Source organism: Ursus maritimus, unplaced genomic scaffold, assembly GCF_017311325.1.
Source record: "Ursus maritimus isolate PB19 unplaced genomic scaffold, ASM1731132v1 scaffold_23, whole genome shotgun sequence".
Taxonomy (NCBI): Eukaryota; Metazoa; Chordata; class Mammalia; order Carnivora; family Ursidae; genus Ursus; species Ursus maritimus.
This window is the reverse complement of record NW_024424786.1, coordinates 8980163-8998574: the sequence shown is the minus strand read 5'-3', so window position 1 is coordinate 8998574 and position 18412 is coordinate 8980163. Positions and strand designations below refer to the sequence as shown.

Below are 18412 nucleotides of genomic sequence, written 5' to 3'. Positions count from 1 at the left end.
AGGTGAAGGGGGGGAATGGATGTTTTTTTCCTTTGTTGAATCCACCTGTTGCCAGCCTCCACCTCCTACACTCAGCTCACAAGGCACTACTAAATAAATTTGCACCGGGTAGGTCGTACACCTTATGTGTATTTGTTTGGGGAACTAACGCTCGTTGTTTCCATTGTTCCAAGAACATTTCTCATTCCACAGTAAGAAATATACAAAGATGCAATAAAGATTAGAAAAATTATACCATTAGGAGCCTCTTATGTATGGAATAAGTGAGATTAGGCAAGACCTTCTAACATTCAGAGCTTTCTGATACAAATAAAAGCAGCTTTGCCACCAAACAAATGCTAATTTTTTTAAAGCCCTTATTTCCCTGCGGATCTCTGTTTACATTGAAGAAAATGGTTCTCTCTTTTTGTATGCTAAAACACTGAAACAAATTGCTTTGAAAGGGAAAGGGGGTGGGGAGAGTTCCTGCTGGGCATGTAAATATACCGAGGAAGATGTGTTCTGTTTATAAACTGGCAAGGACCCAAGCTTTGGCAACAGGCTAACAAAAAGTAAGACTTGAGAAACTCACAAGGAGGATTTTCAAAATGCAACCAATTATGTATTTCTGCCCTGAAGACAGTTAATAAAATATTCCAGCTTGCATAAAAGCCAAGAAAGACACTTGTCGACTTTCATTACAATCAATAAAAACTGTCAGCTCATTAGCATACCATTAGCTGTCCTGCTGTTTCCAAAGTCTTAATGCACAGAAATATTAATCTACAAATGTATAAGATTCCCCAGCTCTGTACTTTGACTTTCTGCATGAAAGGAAAAATAAGAATTAGAGATGGGAGGAATCCAATACAGCTTCTTTTTCTATGTGCCTATCAACATATGTTTACCATCTGTGGAATTATGGGAACCAGATGAGGTTAAAAAAAAAAAGAAACAGCAGCAGCTGTGGCACAAAAAAATTGTAATCAATTCCACTTCCCAGTGACAGCTCAGCTGTTAAGGAGACAGTGATGTCCAGGTAAGGGAAAGGTTTCAGACCCGAGTCCACTGGACAGAAAGAGACAGACACAGAGAGCCTATCTTGGTCTCAGTGAATGGCTTTGGAATGGAAGTTATGTAAGAACACCCAAACCACTCAAGCATCACTGTGATTCACCTAAACTTGTTCTTTCTTTACCCTCTGAAAAATCACCACATAATCAGTTTGGAATCTGTCAAAGGGAAACTGAGCGGTAGTCAACCATCTCAATAATGAAAAACTTTTGACAATCAGAAGATTCGGATAAGCCTGTCATTACTGGTCAGCTATTTTCTCAGACAGCTGCTATTATAAAGGGAAGAGATCCCCACCTTTTGTTCGGGGTCTCTGAAAGGAATCACCTAATGCTAAAGGTTCACATGCCAGGCGCCAAGCTTAATTCCCTCCCTCACTCTTTAACCAGGAGCACTTTTACTGCGCTATCCATAAAGACCTATCAAGTCCCAGAAATTAGGTTTGACACGAGTAGGCTTTTGCTTTTACTTTGCCTATGAAGTAACATATTAATATTTAAAATAGAGAATGATGATCTTTTAACCAGAAAACACATACGCATACTTAGTTGTGGAGTGAGAAAGCAGGCATGGTTCTTGGGACCCAGGAGGCAGCTTCTACAAGATAAATATTAAGAGCCTGAAGATATTCCAAGTCTCACCTAAGAGGTGCTTCCCTCCTCTGCAGGCAGAGTTTCGCAGCACTGGATGGATCCAGATAATTTCCATAAAGAGACACTGACATATGCGCCCTACCTGCGCCATCTCACCAAAGGACAGCCAGAAGCATGCTGGCTGACATACAAAATTCTAAGAGGGAGGGGAGTTTTGGAAGGTTCCTTCAAAAAACCCGTTTCTTGAGGCTCCTCTTATTGGCAACAAGGAGAATCACATTGTTCCCCCAGAGGAGTGGTGTGGAAGTGCCAACCCCCTTCCAGTACTTCTCACTGGTACCACGTGTTCCTTTGGGGGGAGCTCCAGGAAAAGACAACAGAGTATGCCTCCTCCATGGGACATTGTGAAGTGAAATGTGTCCACCATCTAACACAGTGACTAGCACATGATAAGTAAGCCCCTAAAAAATATATGTTGAATGAATGCTTCAATGAATGAGCACAGACTCTGAACTTTAAGAAGAGCTAAGTTTAAACCCCATTTCTATCACTTACAAACTATGTGAGACTGACAATTTGTTCAACCCCAAGTCCCACTGCCCCTTCTACACAAGAGGGATAATAGCTACACCTCATGAGTAGGCTCTGCAGGTGAAACCTCATTAACGGAGATAATATATGTAGGGCCACACAAGATTTAGAACACAGGAAGCACTCAATTGTCAATACTCTTCTACCACCGACCACCCACCTCTGCAGCAAAATGACTGTCCAAGCCTAGGATCAGTCCTCGTGTTTTCTGCCTCTATCAGGTCCCTGGGCTCTTAAGGACAAGGTGCCTGTCATCCACAAGGAATCACACGCTCAGAAAGCTGGACTGAGTAACAGGACTAACTGCTCTCCCCTGTTCATCACAAGCTTGCAACTGAAACAGAAGTCCCTCAAAGGCAGGAAAAGCACCAATCACTTCTACAATGTACTGTTAACCATATGGGGAGCATTAAACACGTTACGTAACCAAGAAAGGGACGAGACACATGTTGCAAACCACTAGGTGTCAGGTGCTTTTTATATATATTCTTCTATAACCTGCATTATCTTCGTGAGAGAACTTTGCCATTCCACCAATAAAATGACATATGTCGCTGATATGTTCGATTTAAGAGTGTACGGTCTGCGAACCACATACCCGGTACTATTCTCAATACTTGCTGAACAACAGACTCAGTTCTAACTCTGATAAAGCTTACAATCTATAGAGTGTCCTCAATAATAAACACCCATATATAAGTTCCACCCAGAACCAACTACATAATTTGCCGAGTTCCTTGTTCAAAAAATTATTGAAAAGTTGAAGATAGCAACAGCAGAGAATGAAGCCGATCACGGGGCCTTCTAAGTTCAGCACCCTGAGGCAAGTGCCCATAAAGCCAGCCCTGCCTTCACCGGAGCCCACACCAAGTGATGAAGGAAATGGAGGCATCATAGTGGGAAAGTGTGTGGTAGAATGATCTCAACTGGATATGACTCCCTGTATACATATTTTTCTTTCCGCAGCTCAGACCCGTTAATTTCAACGGTCTCTAAGTCCAAGGATTCTTTCCTCAGCCTGTTCGAATCTGCTTTCTTCCAGTGAATTTCTCATTTCAGTTGTAATTCTCAGCTGCAGACTATCTGTTTGGTTCCTTTTTATAACTCCTGCCCCTTCAATGGATATGCTCATTTACTCAAACCTAATTTTCCTAATTTCTTAGTGCTTCATCACATTTTCCTTTAGCTCTTTGAACACAGTATAGGTTTTTGGAAATCTTATCTACTAAGTCCAATGTATGGGCTTCCTCAGGGATGGTTTTTTGTCCATTAATTTTATTCCTGTGAATAGCAATACCTTGCTGTTCATTTGCCTTGTGATTTTATTTGAACACTGGCTATTTGAATATTTCAGTGACTTGAGATCTAGAGATAGAATTCTCTCCCTTCCCCAGGGTTTCCTGGGTTTTCAGTTTTTCTTTCACGTTGAATGCTACAGTAGTGCACTTGTTGAATGACTTTCCTAATTATTTTTACAGAGACTATATTCCTTGTCATGTCTGGTCACTGACATCTGTCCCTGAGCTTGTGTTCAGATAGTTTTTAGATAGACTTTCTTGAAAACGTGGGTGGGGGTGGGGGGTGGAGAGAGGGAGGGGATGATGGAGAGAAGATGGAAAGAGGGAGGGAGGGAGGGAGGGACAGAAAGAGGAAAGGACAGAGGGAGAGATATACGGGAAGCCTCCCTCCTTCAATACTTAGCCATGCTTGCACTGATCCTAGGGATCAGCCCAAAGACAAAGCTAAGGGTGTTCCTCTGGTCTTTTCTGAACATGCATCTTGCTTTGGGCACACATGTGGGTTTTCTAAGCACAGGTGCTATTAAACGCCATAGTTGCTCAAAGAATCTCTCCCCTTGGCATTTCATCCTTGCTTTAGTGGTCTATGATGTGTCAACTGTACTCTTTCACCCCAGGTAACTGAAAAGTATTTGTCATGTGTGCAATATTTTCAGGTCACACCTGCCATTTTTCTGACCTAGGAGATTCAGAGTTAGACAAGTGTCTTGTATCAGTCCTTCAGGCATTCCTGGANNAGAACAGACATATCAAATAATTTGTAGATAAGGTTTGCTCTGCTCCCTCCAGAACCAGGGACCATTCTCCCACACTGAGAACATGGACTGACATCATCAAGACTGCCACTGAGCTGAGATCAGCATGAGGGAAGGGTAGGTAGAAATGCCACAAAGCTTTCCCACTCTTTAATGCTGCTTTTTTTCTTGATTGAGAATTCACTTCATTGCTATAAACCTTTGACCATTTTCCTAAATTTTGACAAAAGTTGGTTCTGACAATTTCTGCCTATTTTTGATGTTTCTGTAGGGGGACAGAAGCTTGGAAGCGAGCTGCCTGCTATGCCGTTTTGCCGGCATCCAGCTACCTATCTTTTAGCAAGCCCTTCCAGAGACTCAGATGCACAGTAAATTTGGAGAGCCACTAATCTAAAAAGTCACTAAAACAGAAGCTAATTATCAACCATATATTACATTTCATGGATCTTTCTAGAGACCAAATTAAAACTGTAATCTAGACCATCAACACATGTCTAGGTCAGTACACTCATAACTGAACCTTCCAACGATCAAAATCAGTAAGAAAGTCCTTTAAAAATATACAAATTATTGGGCTCTACAGTTCACTCAACGAGTAGTCAAGGTAGACATAGGAGTTTGAATTTTAAAATCTTCCAATGTGATTTTGAGGTCTTTCTGGGGTTGGAAACCAGGGGTACACTTCATTACAGACCCAAGGCCCCCAAGAAAAGTGTAGCTTCACCAAAAATTAACTAGCTTACACAACAAGAAAGAGCATCAAATGTGAGTCAGTTTGGAACTAAAACATCTGGACAAATTTGTTGATTCTTAGAAACTTGGAAAATAAGGGAAAATGGAAAAGCCATGTGTGTGCAAATATGGGTGTGGATGGGTATGGATGTGTACATACATATACATAAATACAGGAGTTATCACCCTGAAAATGACATGTTTGAGTATTTATGACAAAAGAATTGAAAGCCAAAAAAAGCAAACACCTATAAATATACCACAAGCTTAAGAACTAAAATATCACTATAGTTGAAGCCTTCTGAGCGTCTATCCCTAATTTCCATTCCTTCCTCTTAGAAGTGAACACTTATGACTTTAGTGCTTATTCCCATGTCTTTATCTTTTTGCATATGTGGATGTATAAATACGCAATATGTTGAAATGGTTTATATATTTTTAAAGATTTTAGAAAGAGAGAGAGCACAAGTAGGGAGAGGGGCAAAGGGAGAGAGGAGAAAGGAAAGCAGACTTCCCGATGAGTGGAGAGCCTGACCGGGCCTTGATGTCGGGACCCCAAGATCATGACCTCAGCAGAAACCAAGAGTCAGACGCTTAACTGACTCAGCCACCCAAGCACCCCTGAAATGTCCTGCATTTTTAAATTATTTCATATCTTAGTTTTCTCCTGCAACTTCATTTTAGTGTTTATGATTCTACTACAATTTAAACATCATCCTATTGATTGATAACTTTCCCCCCAAGTTTTTGAAAGTAAAAGTTCCTGTGATGATGACTGTACATCATAACTTCTTGAGTACATGACTAACAGTTTCTTCAATGTGTATAGAGGTTGCAGTCCTGTGTCATGAGATACACACACCTTAAATTTTTTTACAAAAACTCCTAGTTTCCCCTCTTAGTGGCTCTGCCAATTCAAGTTTCCACCACAGTGGCTCGATTAACCTCCCCCACACTGACCATCAGATTTTCTTTTTCACTTTCGCCAGGCTAATGGGTAAGAAATGGTATTTTATAATTATTTTAATCTGCATTTCTGAAATAACAACTGAAATTGAATTCCTTTTAATAAATTCATTGGCTATTCCACTTTGGAAAACTGCCTTTTTGTATCTTCTGCCTGATTTCTGATTCAGTTATGAGCTTCTTATTGATTTTAGCATTTCTTTAATGGATATTATTCTTTGCTAATTGATCTGGTGGCCAAAATCTTTGATAAACATATTAACCTTGTTTTGTATATTAAATTTCTCAATATTATTTTTAACGGCTTTATAGTTACTATTGCTTAAATTCTTTTCTACCTTGCGATCATAAACATATGGTTCCCATGTTGTCTTCTGACACTCACAAAGTTCACATTCAGGTATTTAATTCAATTGTAATCCTAACTGATTTTTGTGTATTGTTTCCAAATATATTAAAACTTTTCCTGACACTATACACAAAAATCAGTTACAGCAATTAGTATATACATGAAGTATTCAAATCAATGATTTTCTAACCATTTATTGAGGAATACATCTTTTCCTCATAGATCAGGAATGCCACTTCAGTTACGTACCAAGTTTCCAAGTATTTACATATAAAGTCTCTTCCTGGCCTCTGCATGCTATTAGCTTGGTTCATGTGACAATCCTTACATGGCTATCAAACTCTATTGATTGTTCTAACCTTATATAATAAGACTTCATATCTCAAAGAAACAGTCATTCCTTTTACATCTTCAGAAATATTGTGTTTTCCATATGAATTTTACTTTTTTTAAATATTTTATTTATTTATTGGACAGAGTGAGAGACAGCCAGCGAGAGAGGGAACACAAGCAGGGGGAGTGGAGAGGAAGAAGCAGGCTCCCAGCGGAGCAGGGAGCCCAATGCGGGGGCTCGACCCCAGGACCCTGGGATTGCACCCTGAGCCGAAGGCAGACGCTTAACAACTGAGCCACCCAGGCGCCTCCATATGAATTTTATTATTTTTTCAAAGATTTTATTTATTTATTTGACAGAGAAAGACACAGCCAGCAAGAGAGGGAACACAAGCAGGGGGAGTGGGAGAGGAAGAAGCAGGCTCCCAGCAGAGGAGTCTGATGTGGGGCTCAATCCCAGGGCTCCGGGATAACATCCTGAGCCAAAGGCAGACAGTTAACGACTGAGCCACCCAGGCGGCCCCCCCCCCCCCGCCGCTTATGAATTTTATAATCAGCTTGTAGATTTTGTCAGAAAATAAAATCCTGTTGGGAATTTATTACATCATTCAATCTAGAAATCAATTTGGGAAAAAGTGACATTTTTAAGCCTTCCTCTCCAAGAACACAGTATACCTGCCCTCAATTAGGTCTTCTCCAATGATTTTTAATAAAGTTTTTAATTTGTTCCATAATTGTTATGCATCTATTTTGATTTGTTCTTAACTGTTAAATTTTGGTATTATAAATGAAATATTCTATTTAACTGCACTTATGTTGCTTCTACTTTTTTCAGCACTGTAACTGATTTTGTCTTTTTTACATCCAGCACTCTTTCTGAACAATCTTAGTAATTCTAATAATTTGTGAATCCTATTTTCTACATAGACAATTATATAATTTGTAAAGAACTATATTTTTTTTTATAGTCCTTAAGGTTTTGTTTTCTGGGGTTTTTTTGGGGAGAGGGGGTTGTTTTTCCCAGAAGGGCCTACAGTATGTTGAAAATAAATTATGATAATACAGTTTCTTGTTGGATTCCAGATTTTAACAGGAATTCTTTTAATATTTTCAACATAAATGATTTGTGTGTTTATGCACACTTTCAGTTTAATGTTTTGCTGAGAATTTATCATGAGTCAGTACTGAACTTATCTAGTGTTTTTTGTGCCTCTTGAGCTAACCATAGATTTTTCTGTTTAATGTGCACTTTAATTTATTGATAAAAATAGATTTGCATGGTTGAAATAACCAACTTGGTCTCTCGCACATATCCAGATAGACGCAGCTAGATTTGGCTGGCCCCACACATCCTCCCCCCGCCTTTTTTTTTTTTTTTTTTTTTTTTTTTTTAGAATTTTTAATCTAATCTGTGTTCAAAAGTATACTGGCTTATACAATTCTCTTTTTATAAAATCCATGTCCAGTTTGGAAATCAAGGTATTGGATAGTGTTCTCATTCATTCTCTTCTCCATAAGAATTTATACAAATAAGATTAGAACCATTTCCTTGGATGTGATAGAACTCCCCTGTAAAACGGCCTGAACCCAGTAGTTATTTGGTAGAGACACACGGTAAATTATGAAAATTGGTCACAATCCTTTGCTCTTTGCTGGATTACTGCCCTGTGCAATGGGAATTTGTAGCATTTTACCTAGAAAAGATGGAAAATATTTCCCACACCCTTGAATTTGGCCTTATAACTTGCATTGGTCAATATAATGCAGCAAAATAACAATGTGTAAGTTGCAAGCCTCGACTTCAAAAGACTGTGCACATTTCTGCTCCAGCTCCGGAAGCCCTGATCAACCACCAGGTAAACACGCTTGGGGGCTAGACTGCTAGAAAATGAGACATCACATGACATAGAGATAAGCCATCCTTGCGAAGTCCGTTCAGTACAGCCAGCCCCCAGAAAACCAGCAGCTGACCAAAAATAGATGAGTGGACCCACTCAGAATAGAAGAACCGTTCAGCTCAGCCCAGGCCCAGGCGCCAAAGCACAAACTTGTAAGCGGTTTCAAACCATTAAGCTTCGAGTCCCTCTGCTATGCACTGTAAGCTAACTGATGGAGATTGTGTGTCATGAATCCTTTAGAAAACCGTATTGATTCTAAGACCATTTTTCATTTCTAAAGTCCATTTTGATAATCCACATGTTTTTAGGACACTGCCTGTTTTTCTCTAATTTTCCATTACAAAAAAATTAGTGATTACTGTTTTAGTCTTCATAATATTTGATTTTTTTTTTAATTTTTCCTGCTCAAACTTTGATTTATCTTTTCAAATGACCAAATTGTGCTTTTCTTGATCTTGTCTATTGTATCCTACTCATTATTTTCATTTCTGTTCTTATATGCTAATTTTCTCATGCCTTTTACTTTCTTAGGTTCACTCTGATTTCCATTTGCTAACATCTTAGGTTGGATATTTTACTCATTGAATTTCTTGTCTTTTCTACCTTTGTAGAATATAACTACTTTCAATAGCTTCTATTCTAGGGCATGCCCTTTTACTCTCTTATGGATTTTGAAAAAGAAAAGAAGTTGCAAATTGTAACATATTCCAATACATCAACCTTTTTCTTTTCAGTTATTACTTTTATGCCTCATTTAAGAAATATTTTTCCTACATCAAGGTCATAAAAATATTTCCCTATGCTATCTTTTTAGGCTTTACTAGTTTACCTCTCAGATTTAGATCTATAATCCCCTGGAATTGATTTTGCATGTAGTGTGCAATAGAGGTCAAGATTAGCTACTTCCCCATAGGGATATTCAGTTGACCAAGGACCCGGTAGTGAAAAGACCATCCTTCCAGGATATTCTGTAATGCTGCAAAGTATATTTTCAGGTTATATACTAGGTGTATGCATCTTTTAAATGGTAATATTAAAACAATCTTAAAAAAAAAATAAATGGTAATATTATGTGGTAAATCTGGGGGCCTTTAAGTGTGATAATACCAGAACATTCTACCACTTCCTTTTGTTTAGTCTGGTCTGTTTTTTTTCTTCAACCACTTCACTATCAACATTTAGGAATCCTTTCTCGTTTTCAGATTTATTTAAAGTCCTATAGAAGATTGCTTTCTTCCTGAGCCACCTCAATTCTTTCTACCTTATCTTTGCCCTCTTCCGTTCTTACTTGGCGAGATTCGGCTTTACGTTCAAGAACCTTGTTACCGTCTTTGTCCAGTTTTAGTCTAGTGAGAAGCACCTGGCTAGAGGGAATGCCCACGTGGACAGTTGTGCCCTCTGCCTTCTCTTGCTGCTCATCGACACTCATTGTCAATGACGTTTTCCTTCCTGTAAACTTGGATGATTTTGCCAGTTTGCTGACCTTTGTAGTGTCCTCACACCACCTGTCCTTCATCCTCCTTTCAGATGGGCATGGATCGCACGTCGTACTTCTGTCTCGGCTCTTTGGGAGGGAAGACAAGCTTTCTGCAAATGTGGGAAGGGGCACTGATGCCCTTTACGGTTCTCGCTCCAGTCAGAAATTACAAAGGGACTCAAGTTCATTTTGGCCACTGAAGCTTCAGCAATGGCCACAAAAGCAAAGACGGCATCTTTAATTGTCTCAATATAAACAATATACATCAGGACTTGAGTTGTATGAATCCAATACAGCACTCATACTTTCAACCATTAAGTATAAATCACTTGATAGTAAAAATTATGAACTGGAATTGTATCTAACCTTTTTCTCGCCTTATTTTGGGGTGATAGAACTTCTTAAAAAATCTCAAATACTTAAATCTGGAAGTAATATTTCTATTATTTTGATGTTAGTTTAAATTTTTAACATGTGAACTTAGTCTAAAAGTTAGCCAATTTCTCTATTCTTTTTTGGACTACAAGGCCTTAGAGTACTTTAAATCAGATAACTCCATCCTCATTTTATCTAATATTTTAATTTTTTTCCAAAACTGGGCATTATTTAATCAAGCAATGATTAAGGTTCAGGTATACTCCCCATTTGTTCACCAATTCCCCTTGTACTTTATATTATATGACTTTCTTCTGCAAAGTTTCTTTAATGAGGATCAATTAGTCATAAAATTGAGAGTTTTGTCTATAAATTCTTATTTCATGTTCATTCTCAAATGACAATTAAGCTGCGTATATGTTACTACATTTGAGAGTTTTTTTCCCTGAAAACTTTGAAAACATTTTTTTTTTAAATTATTGTTTGGTTTCTGCTTTTACTGATTAAAAGCCAGCTGCTCAATCTATGTTATTCTTTTGCGGAAAATTTACCTTTTAAGGGTTACCGTTAATATCTTCTCTGTGTCTTTGGGACTCTACTATTCCAGTAATACATCTAAGTGTGACTATTTATCTTACTTAAGATAATAGATTAATAGAGTAATAGATTAAAATGGTCCAAAATTCTTCCCCTTCTTGTATCCATATCCTCGCAATGTGATACAGCAGAATAGTCCTTTAAGGGATGGAGTCTATTTCTTTACCCCTTGACTAGGAGTTTGGCTCTTGGTTATGACTTGCTTTGGACTATTGTCCAAACGTGACAAGGCAAGCCGAACCTTGAAAAGCCCTAATACACTAGAGCTTGCTCTCTTCTTACACTTGGAATCTTAGGACTGCCATGTGAAGTAGCCTCTACGCCACTAGAGCATGAAAGACCATACGAAGGAGAACCAAGGTACACTAGTCAACAGCCAGCCTACTACCAGAGATGTGAAAAGGCCATCTTAAATCATCCCGCCCCCTGCTGACCTGCCAATGACCACCGACAACACGAGACGCTGGTAGACATCATCAGGGCCAGGCCAGACCAGAAAAATCATCTAATCAACATGAAGAATTGTGACCTAAATAAAGAACTCAGAAGCTTAAAAAAACAGCTAAGTTTCTTGAAAGATAGCAATAGCTAATAACACTTTGACTACATTATTGCAATAATGAGAATTGATCTCTCTTATCAATTTTAGAAAATTCTTAGCCATCATACTTCTAATAGTACCTATAATCTCTTCTATAACCTTCTGGAGTTTTCAAATATACATGTATGAATATACACACAGTAAAAACATCTATCATATCTTTTTCTATATTTGTGTTTCTTCTCTACAAGCTCTTTCCTAGCTCCCTCTCCTTATCTTCACACTATAATTAGGGTAATTATTTTGACAATATTTTCTCGCCTACAAATGCTCTCCCCACCTGTATCTAATCTACTGTTTAGCGGGTTCACTGAGGATTTTTCTTTCACTTCAATAACATATTTCTTATTTCTGGAAGTTCTTTTTGGTTTTCCCTCATCATATTTATATTCTCTAGTCCTCACACATTTGTTGCTTTGTTTCTTTAAACATTTTAAAACATCAGAATTTTCATAATTCTTTATCTTGTAATTCCAATTTCTGCAGCCCCTTGAAGGCTAATTTATTATGGCTCCTTCAAACTCCCACTCATGATGGCTTAAAAATCCTCTTTGCATGAACTTAAACTATGCAAACCCTGTTAGGTTTGCATAGAAGAAAACCTTCCCCAAAGGTAATTTTCTTCATCCAGAATCCCAAGATTCCCAACCAAGGACCACTTTAAGTTAATTTCTTGAGCTTCATGGGCAAAATAAATCCAAATTTCAAGGCTGAATGATGTCAGGGCTAAGGTTTCAAATTCTCCCCAGGAAACTATTTTTTCCTATGTGAAACTGAGGTAGAGAACGCTAGCTACTAGATTGATTCCCATGGCTAAGTAGTAGACTCTTCTGTCTCTCCTTTTGCTGGAGGTGTAGTCTTCTAGGTTGTTTTACAAGTTTCTGTCCCATCTTTCAATGCTTCATGAGCTCTAAGGCATTTCTCCCATCCCACACAGACTGTTGAAATTTAAGGCTCTACCTGGGACTTCCAGACATTGTTGTGGGATTGCAAAATCATACAGCCACCTTAGAAAATACACTGGCATTTTCTTATAAAGTTAAACATACACTCATATACAGCCCAGCAATCCCACTTCTACATACTCAAAAGAAAACTTGTGTTCACACAAAAACCTGTGAGTATTTTTAGTGGCTTTATTCATAAGTACCCAAATCTCAAAACAACCTAAAAGTCCATGAATTGAGGGATGGATAAACTGTAGTACCTCCATACTATAGAATTAGAGGACCCAAAGAAGACTGAATTACTGATGGGTGAACCGCAACATAAATACATACATGATTTATAGAAGATTCTGGGAAAGGCAAAACTATAGGGCCAGACAACAGATCAGTAGTTGCTGGACACTGAGGATGAGGAGATGAATCAAAAGCATTACAACAGGGGCATTTTTGGAAGTTACGAAATAGTCCTTTAGCTTCACTATGATGGTATTTACATGACTCTATCAATTTTCCAAAACTCAAAACTGTATGTTTAAAGGGCTGGATTTTGTTCTATGTAAATTATACCTTGATTTTTAAAGGAAAAGCCCAGAATCATATGGCTTCATCAGCAAATTCTACCCAACATTTAAATAAGATTTAACAACTACCCTTCTCAAACTCTTACCCAAAAAATGAGGAAGTCTTCCCAAAATCTCTAATTTAAGGACATTGTCCTGATACCAAAATCAGGTAATACTACAAGAAAACTACAGGCCAATAACCCTGATGAATATAAATGTAAAAATTAAAATGCTAGCAAGCTGAATTCAAGGGTACATTAAGAGATCATACATTATAATCAAGATTTATCCCTGGAATGCAAAAATGGTTCAACGTATGCAAATCGGTAAATGTGACACACCCCAATAGAATGGAAGATAAAAATCATACTATCATCTCATAGATGCAGAAGAAGCACTTGACAAAATACAACTTCCTTTCATGATAAAAAGACTCAAAAAATTGGGCAAAGGAACATACTGCAACATGATAAGAGCCCTGTATGACAAGCCCACAGATAATAGCATACTCAACAGTGAAAGATTAAAAAGCTTTTCCTCTAAGATGAAAAACAAGACAAAGGTGCCCATTCTCACCACTCCTATTCAACATAGTAATAGAAGTCCTCATCAGAGCAATCAGACAAGAAATAAAACACATCTACATCAGAAAGGACTAAGTAAAACTGTCTTTGTTTGCAGGTGATAGGACTTGACATAGAAAATCCTAACTAGTCCACCAAAAAAATTTTAAAATAAAGTCAGCAAAGCTGCAGGATAAAAATCAACATACAAAAGTCACCATCAAGATAAAAAGCTTCTGCACAGCCAAGGAAACAGTCAAAAAAACTAAGAGGCAGCCCACGGAATGGGAGAAGATATCTGCAAATGACACTACAGAGAAAAGACTGGTATCCAAGATCTACAAAGAACTTCTCAAACTCAATACACGAGAAACAAATAATCAAATCAAAAAATGGGCAGAAGATATAAACAGACACTTTTCCAATGAAAACATATGAATGGCTAACAGACACATGAAAAAATGCTCAAAATCATTAGCCATCAGGGAAATTCAAATCAAAACCACATTGATATACCACCTTACCCCACTTAGAATGGCAAAAATGGACAAGGCAGGAAACAACAAATGTTGGAGAGGATGTGGAGAAAGGGGAACCCCTTACACTGTTGGTGGGAATGCAAGTTGGTACAGCCACTTTGGGAAACAGTGTGGAGGTCCCTTAAAAAGTTAAAAATAGACCTACCCTATGATCCAGCAATTGCACTACTGGGTATTTACCCCAAAGATACAGACGTAGTGAAGAGAAGGGCCATATGCACCCCAATGTTCATAGCAGCATTGTCCACAATAGCTAAATCGTGGAAGGAGCCAAGATGCCCTTCGACAGATGACTGGATTAAGAAGATGTGGTCCAGAGATACAATGGAATATACTCAGCCATCAGAAAGAATGATAACCCAACATTTGCATCAGTGTGGATGGGACTGGAGGCTATTATGCTAAGTGAAATAAGTCAAGCAGAGAAAGATAATTATCATACGGTTTCACTCATTTGTGGAACATAAGGAATAGCAGGGAGATGGTTAGGAGAAGGAAGGGAAAAATGAAGGGGGGTGGGGACAGAGGGGGAGATGAACCATGAGAGACTATGAACTCCAGGAAAGAAACTGAGGGTTTTAGAGGGGAGGGGGGGTGAGGTGATGGTTTAGCCCGGTGAAGGGTATTAAGGTGGGCACATATTGCATGGAGCACTGGGTGTTATACGCAAACAATGAATCATGGAACACTATATCAAAAACTAACGATGGTGACTAACATACCATTAAAAAAAAATACAAAAGTCAGTTGCATTTCTCTTCACTACAAATGAAATATCTGAAAAATAAATAAAAGAATCCCATTCGCAATAGCATCAAAAACAGTAAAATACTTAGAGATTTAACCACGGAAGAGAAAAATCTGTACAATGAAAACTACAAAACTTCAATGGAAAAATTGAAGTAGACACAAATGTAAACGTATCTCATATTCATGGATTGGAAGAATACTGTTAAAATGTACACACTACCCAAAGCCATTTGTGGGTTCAGAGCAATCCCTATCAAAATCTAAATGGCATTTTTCAAACAAAAAAAGAACAAAAACACTAAAATTTGTATGGAACCACAAAAGACTCCTAATAGCCAAAGTAATGTTAAGAGAAGAACGAACCCGGAGGCATCACATTTCTAGATTTCAAACTACGTTAGGCCTTCTAACGATGCAGGGGTTAGAAGCACCAACCTCCACGCAGTCAAAAACACACAGCTAACTTCGGACTCCCCCAAAACTTAACCACTAATAACCTACTGTTGACTGTAATTCCTAACCGGTAACATAAACAGTCAATTAATATCTATTTTGTAAGCAGCATGTATTACATACTGTATTCTTATACTAAAGCTAGAGAGAAAATGTTAAGAAAAACCAAAGAGAAAATAGATTTATTGTACTGTACTGCATTAATCGAAAAAAATTCGTGTGAGTGGCCCCATGCAATTCAAACCCCTTTTGTTCAAGGGCCAAATGCATGCCACAAAGCTACAGTCATCAAAGCGATTTGGAAAAAAACAAAAAAACATAAAAACAAGAACAAAACCGGATACATAGACCAATAAAACAGGATCGAGAGCCCAAAAATAAACCCCTGCATATTCAACTGCTATTGGACAAAGGAGTCAAGAATATTCAATAAGGATGGTCTCTTCAACAAATAGTGCTGGGAAAACTGGATAACCACACTAAGAACTAGTTGGATTCCTGTATCACCACTCACAAAAATTTGAAATGGACTTAAACACAAGACCTGAAACCATTAAACTTCTAGAAGAAAACAGGGGGAAAACGTCCTTGGCATTGGTCTTGGCAGTCATTTTTCAGATAGGACACCAAACGCACAAGCAATAAAATCCAAAATTCATAAGTAGATCTACAAACTAAAAAGCTTCTACACAGCAAAAGAAACAATGAACAAAATGAAAAGGCACCCTTTGAAATGGGAGAAAACATTTGCAAATCAGCAATCTGGTAAGAGGTTAATATCCAAAATATATTTAACAACTCCCACAATAGCAAAAAAAGCGGATTAAAAAATGGGCAGAGATTAATTTCCATAGATATGAAAACGGCCAACAGGTACATGAAAAGGTGCTCAACATCACTAGTCATCAGGGAAACGCAGACCAAAATGACAATGAAAGATCACCTCACATCTGTAAAAATGGCTATCATCGAAAAGACAGAAAAATAACAAGTGTGGAAAACAAGGAACCCTTGTACACTGTTCGCGGGAATGTAAACTGGTATGACCAATATGGAATTTGCTCCAAAAATTAAGGATAGAACTACCATGCAATCCAGCAATCCCACATCTGGGTGGATTAAGCTGAGTATATATCCAAGAGAAATTAAACCACTACCTCGAAAAGATCACTTCATCCCCATATATATTGCCACATTATTCACAATAGACAAGACATGGAAAAAACCCAAGACATCAACAGATGAATGGCTTAAAAAGTTGTGGTATGTATACAATAGAAGAGTATTCAACCATGAGGGGAAAAAATGCCGCCATTTCCAACATGAATCAACTTTGAGGGCATTATGCAAAGGGAAATGAGACAAAGACAGACAAACACTGCACAATATCACTTATATGTAGACTATAAAAAACCTGAACTCATAGGGACAGTGGAACGCTGGTTGCGAGGGTTTAGGGGGAAGGGGGAGACGCTGGTCAAAGTATACAAGCTTTCAATTATAATACAAGTGAATTCTGGGGATCTAATGCACATTATGGTGATTACAGTGAATACTACTTGTACTTGAAATATACCAAGAGCGTAGATCTTAAATGTCCTCATGGCAAAAAAGCCACTGACAATTATGTGAGGTGAGGGTGGTGTTAGTTAACACTGCTGATAATCATTAGGCAATATACAAGTATATCAAACAGTTACGCACCTTAAAGTTACAGTTATGTATCAATTATCTCTCAATCAAATTGGAATAACAGAAAAGAAACTTAAGTTCCCAACATCTTGGTAATGGTTTTCACTTTTCTCTATGTATTTGGCCTCTAAGAATTTCCTTTAAGTGCAATGATGCGTCTTAAAAGACTTTTGTTCTGTTTAATCCAGCATTTATAGGCATTTTGAAGTAGAATTTTTTAAGACATCTACTCTACCATATTGCCAGAAGCCAAAGTCTCCCATTTCTATTGAAGACCAAGACTCTCTTAAAATTTCATGTTTTTAACTTCTTCATTTTATCACTGTGTCCTGTTTCTATGAAGTACAGCACTGCAGTCATTGTATTACCTTCTTTAGAGATAAGAAAACCAAAGCTCACAGAAGTTGAGACCTGCTGCCTAGCCACACCAAGATTCTGAGAATGGAAACCAATCTGAAGATTATCTTAAGCCTCTCAAAATTAGGTAAGAAACATTAAAAAGATCATTTACATTATGCATACTTGGCAGTAAACTGTGTGACCTTGACCAAGTCACTTAACTCTGTCTAGTTTCCAAGCACCTACTTCTCAAAACTGTTGGGACAATTATTCATGCCAAGCACAGGGGGAAACACACGTGGCAGAAATAGAAAGAAGTGCTTACTTTGAATAAGCCATGCTTTTGGTTGCGTTGACCAAGCCATAAGTTGCTTCCTGGGGGAAGGTTGGTTTCAGGAGGGTCTATCACACGTTCATAAATCCTGTAGGGACGAAGAACACTGTTATTAATAAAGAGTTCGCTCAAAACAGAACCAAAAGTTATGTGTGTTGTCTGAAGTCCTCACAGCTTTAGCTCCCGGTGTAGAGAGATGGAGGCAATATATGGCATGTTTTAGATGACAGGTAACATGAATGTAGACATCTACTTCTTGACAACACTTGGACACATGAACTGGGCCTCTGTTGGCTTTCTATTTTCACCCTTTTGGCAGGGAAAGGAGGAAGAAGGTAACATTTTTAAGTGTCTGCTCTGAGCAATGAACCTTACATACTCAGTGAGTCAAGTGGTTTGATCCACATTACGGGCGAGAAAGCGGAGGTCCAGAGAACACAAGTGAGTCAACCAAGCTAAGACAAGGAGCAGTCAAGCTGGAACGCGAATCCCCAGCTGCCTGGCTGCAAAGCCCATGCACTCCCCTTTGCACTCTACTGCTCCCTGGCTTTGCTTTATCTGGCCGCTACACGTTTCCTTTTTTTTTTTTTTTTTTTTTTAAGATTTTATTTATT

The 18412-nt window shown here is 38.2% G+C and overlaps 1 protein-coding gene across 2 annotated transcripts in view; it reads right to left on the bottom strand.

The window, feature by feature from the left end:
* NELL1 (neural EGFL like 1) overlaps positions 1-18412 on the bottom strand; it is an 821556-nt gene that overhangs the window by 644105 nt on the left and 159039 nt on the right. For both annotated transcript variants that reach the window (XM_040638900.1, XM_040638901.1), the window contains exon 5: positions 17790-17886. In XM_040638900.1, the coding sequence (XP_040494834.1) occupies positions 17790-17886 (97 nt within the window). The remainder of the gene's footprint in view (positions 1-17789; positions 17887-18412) is intronic.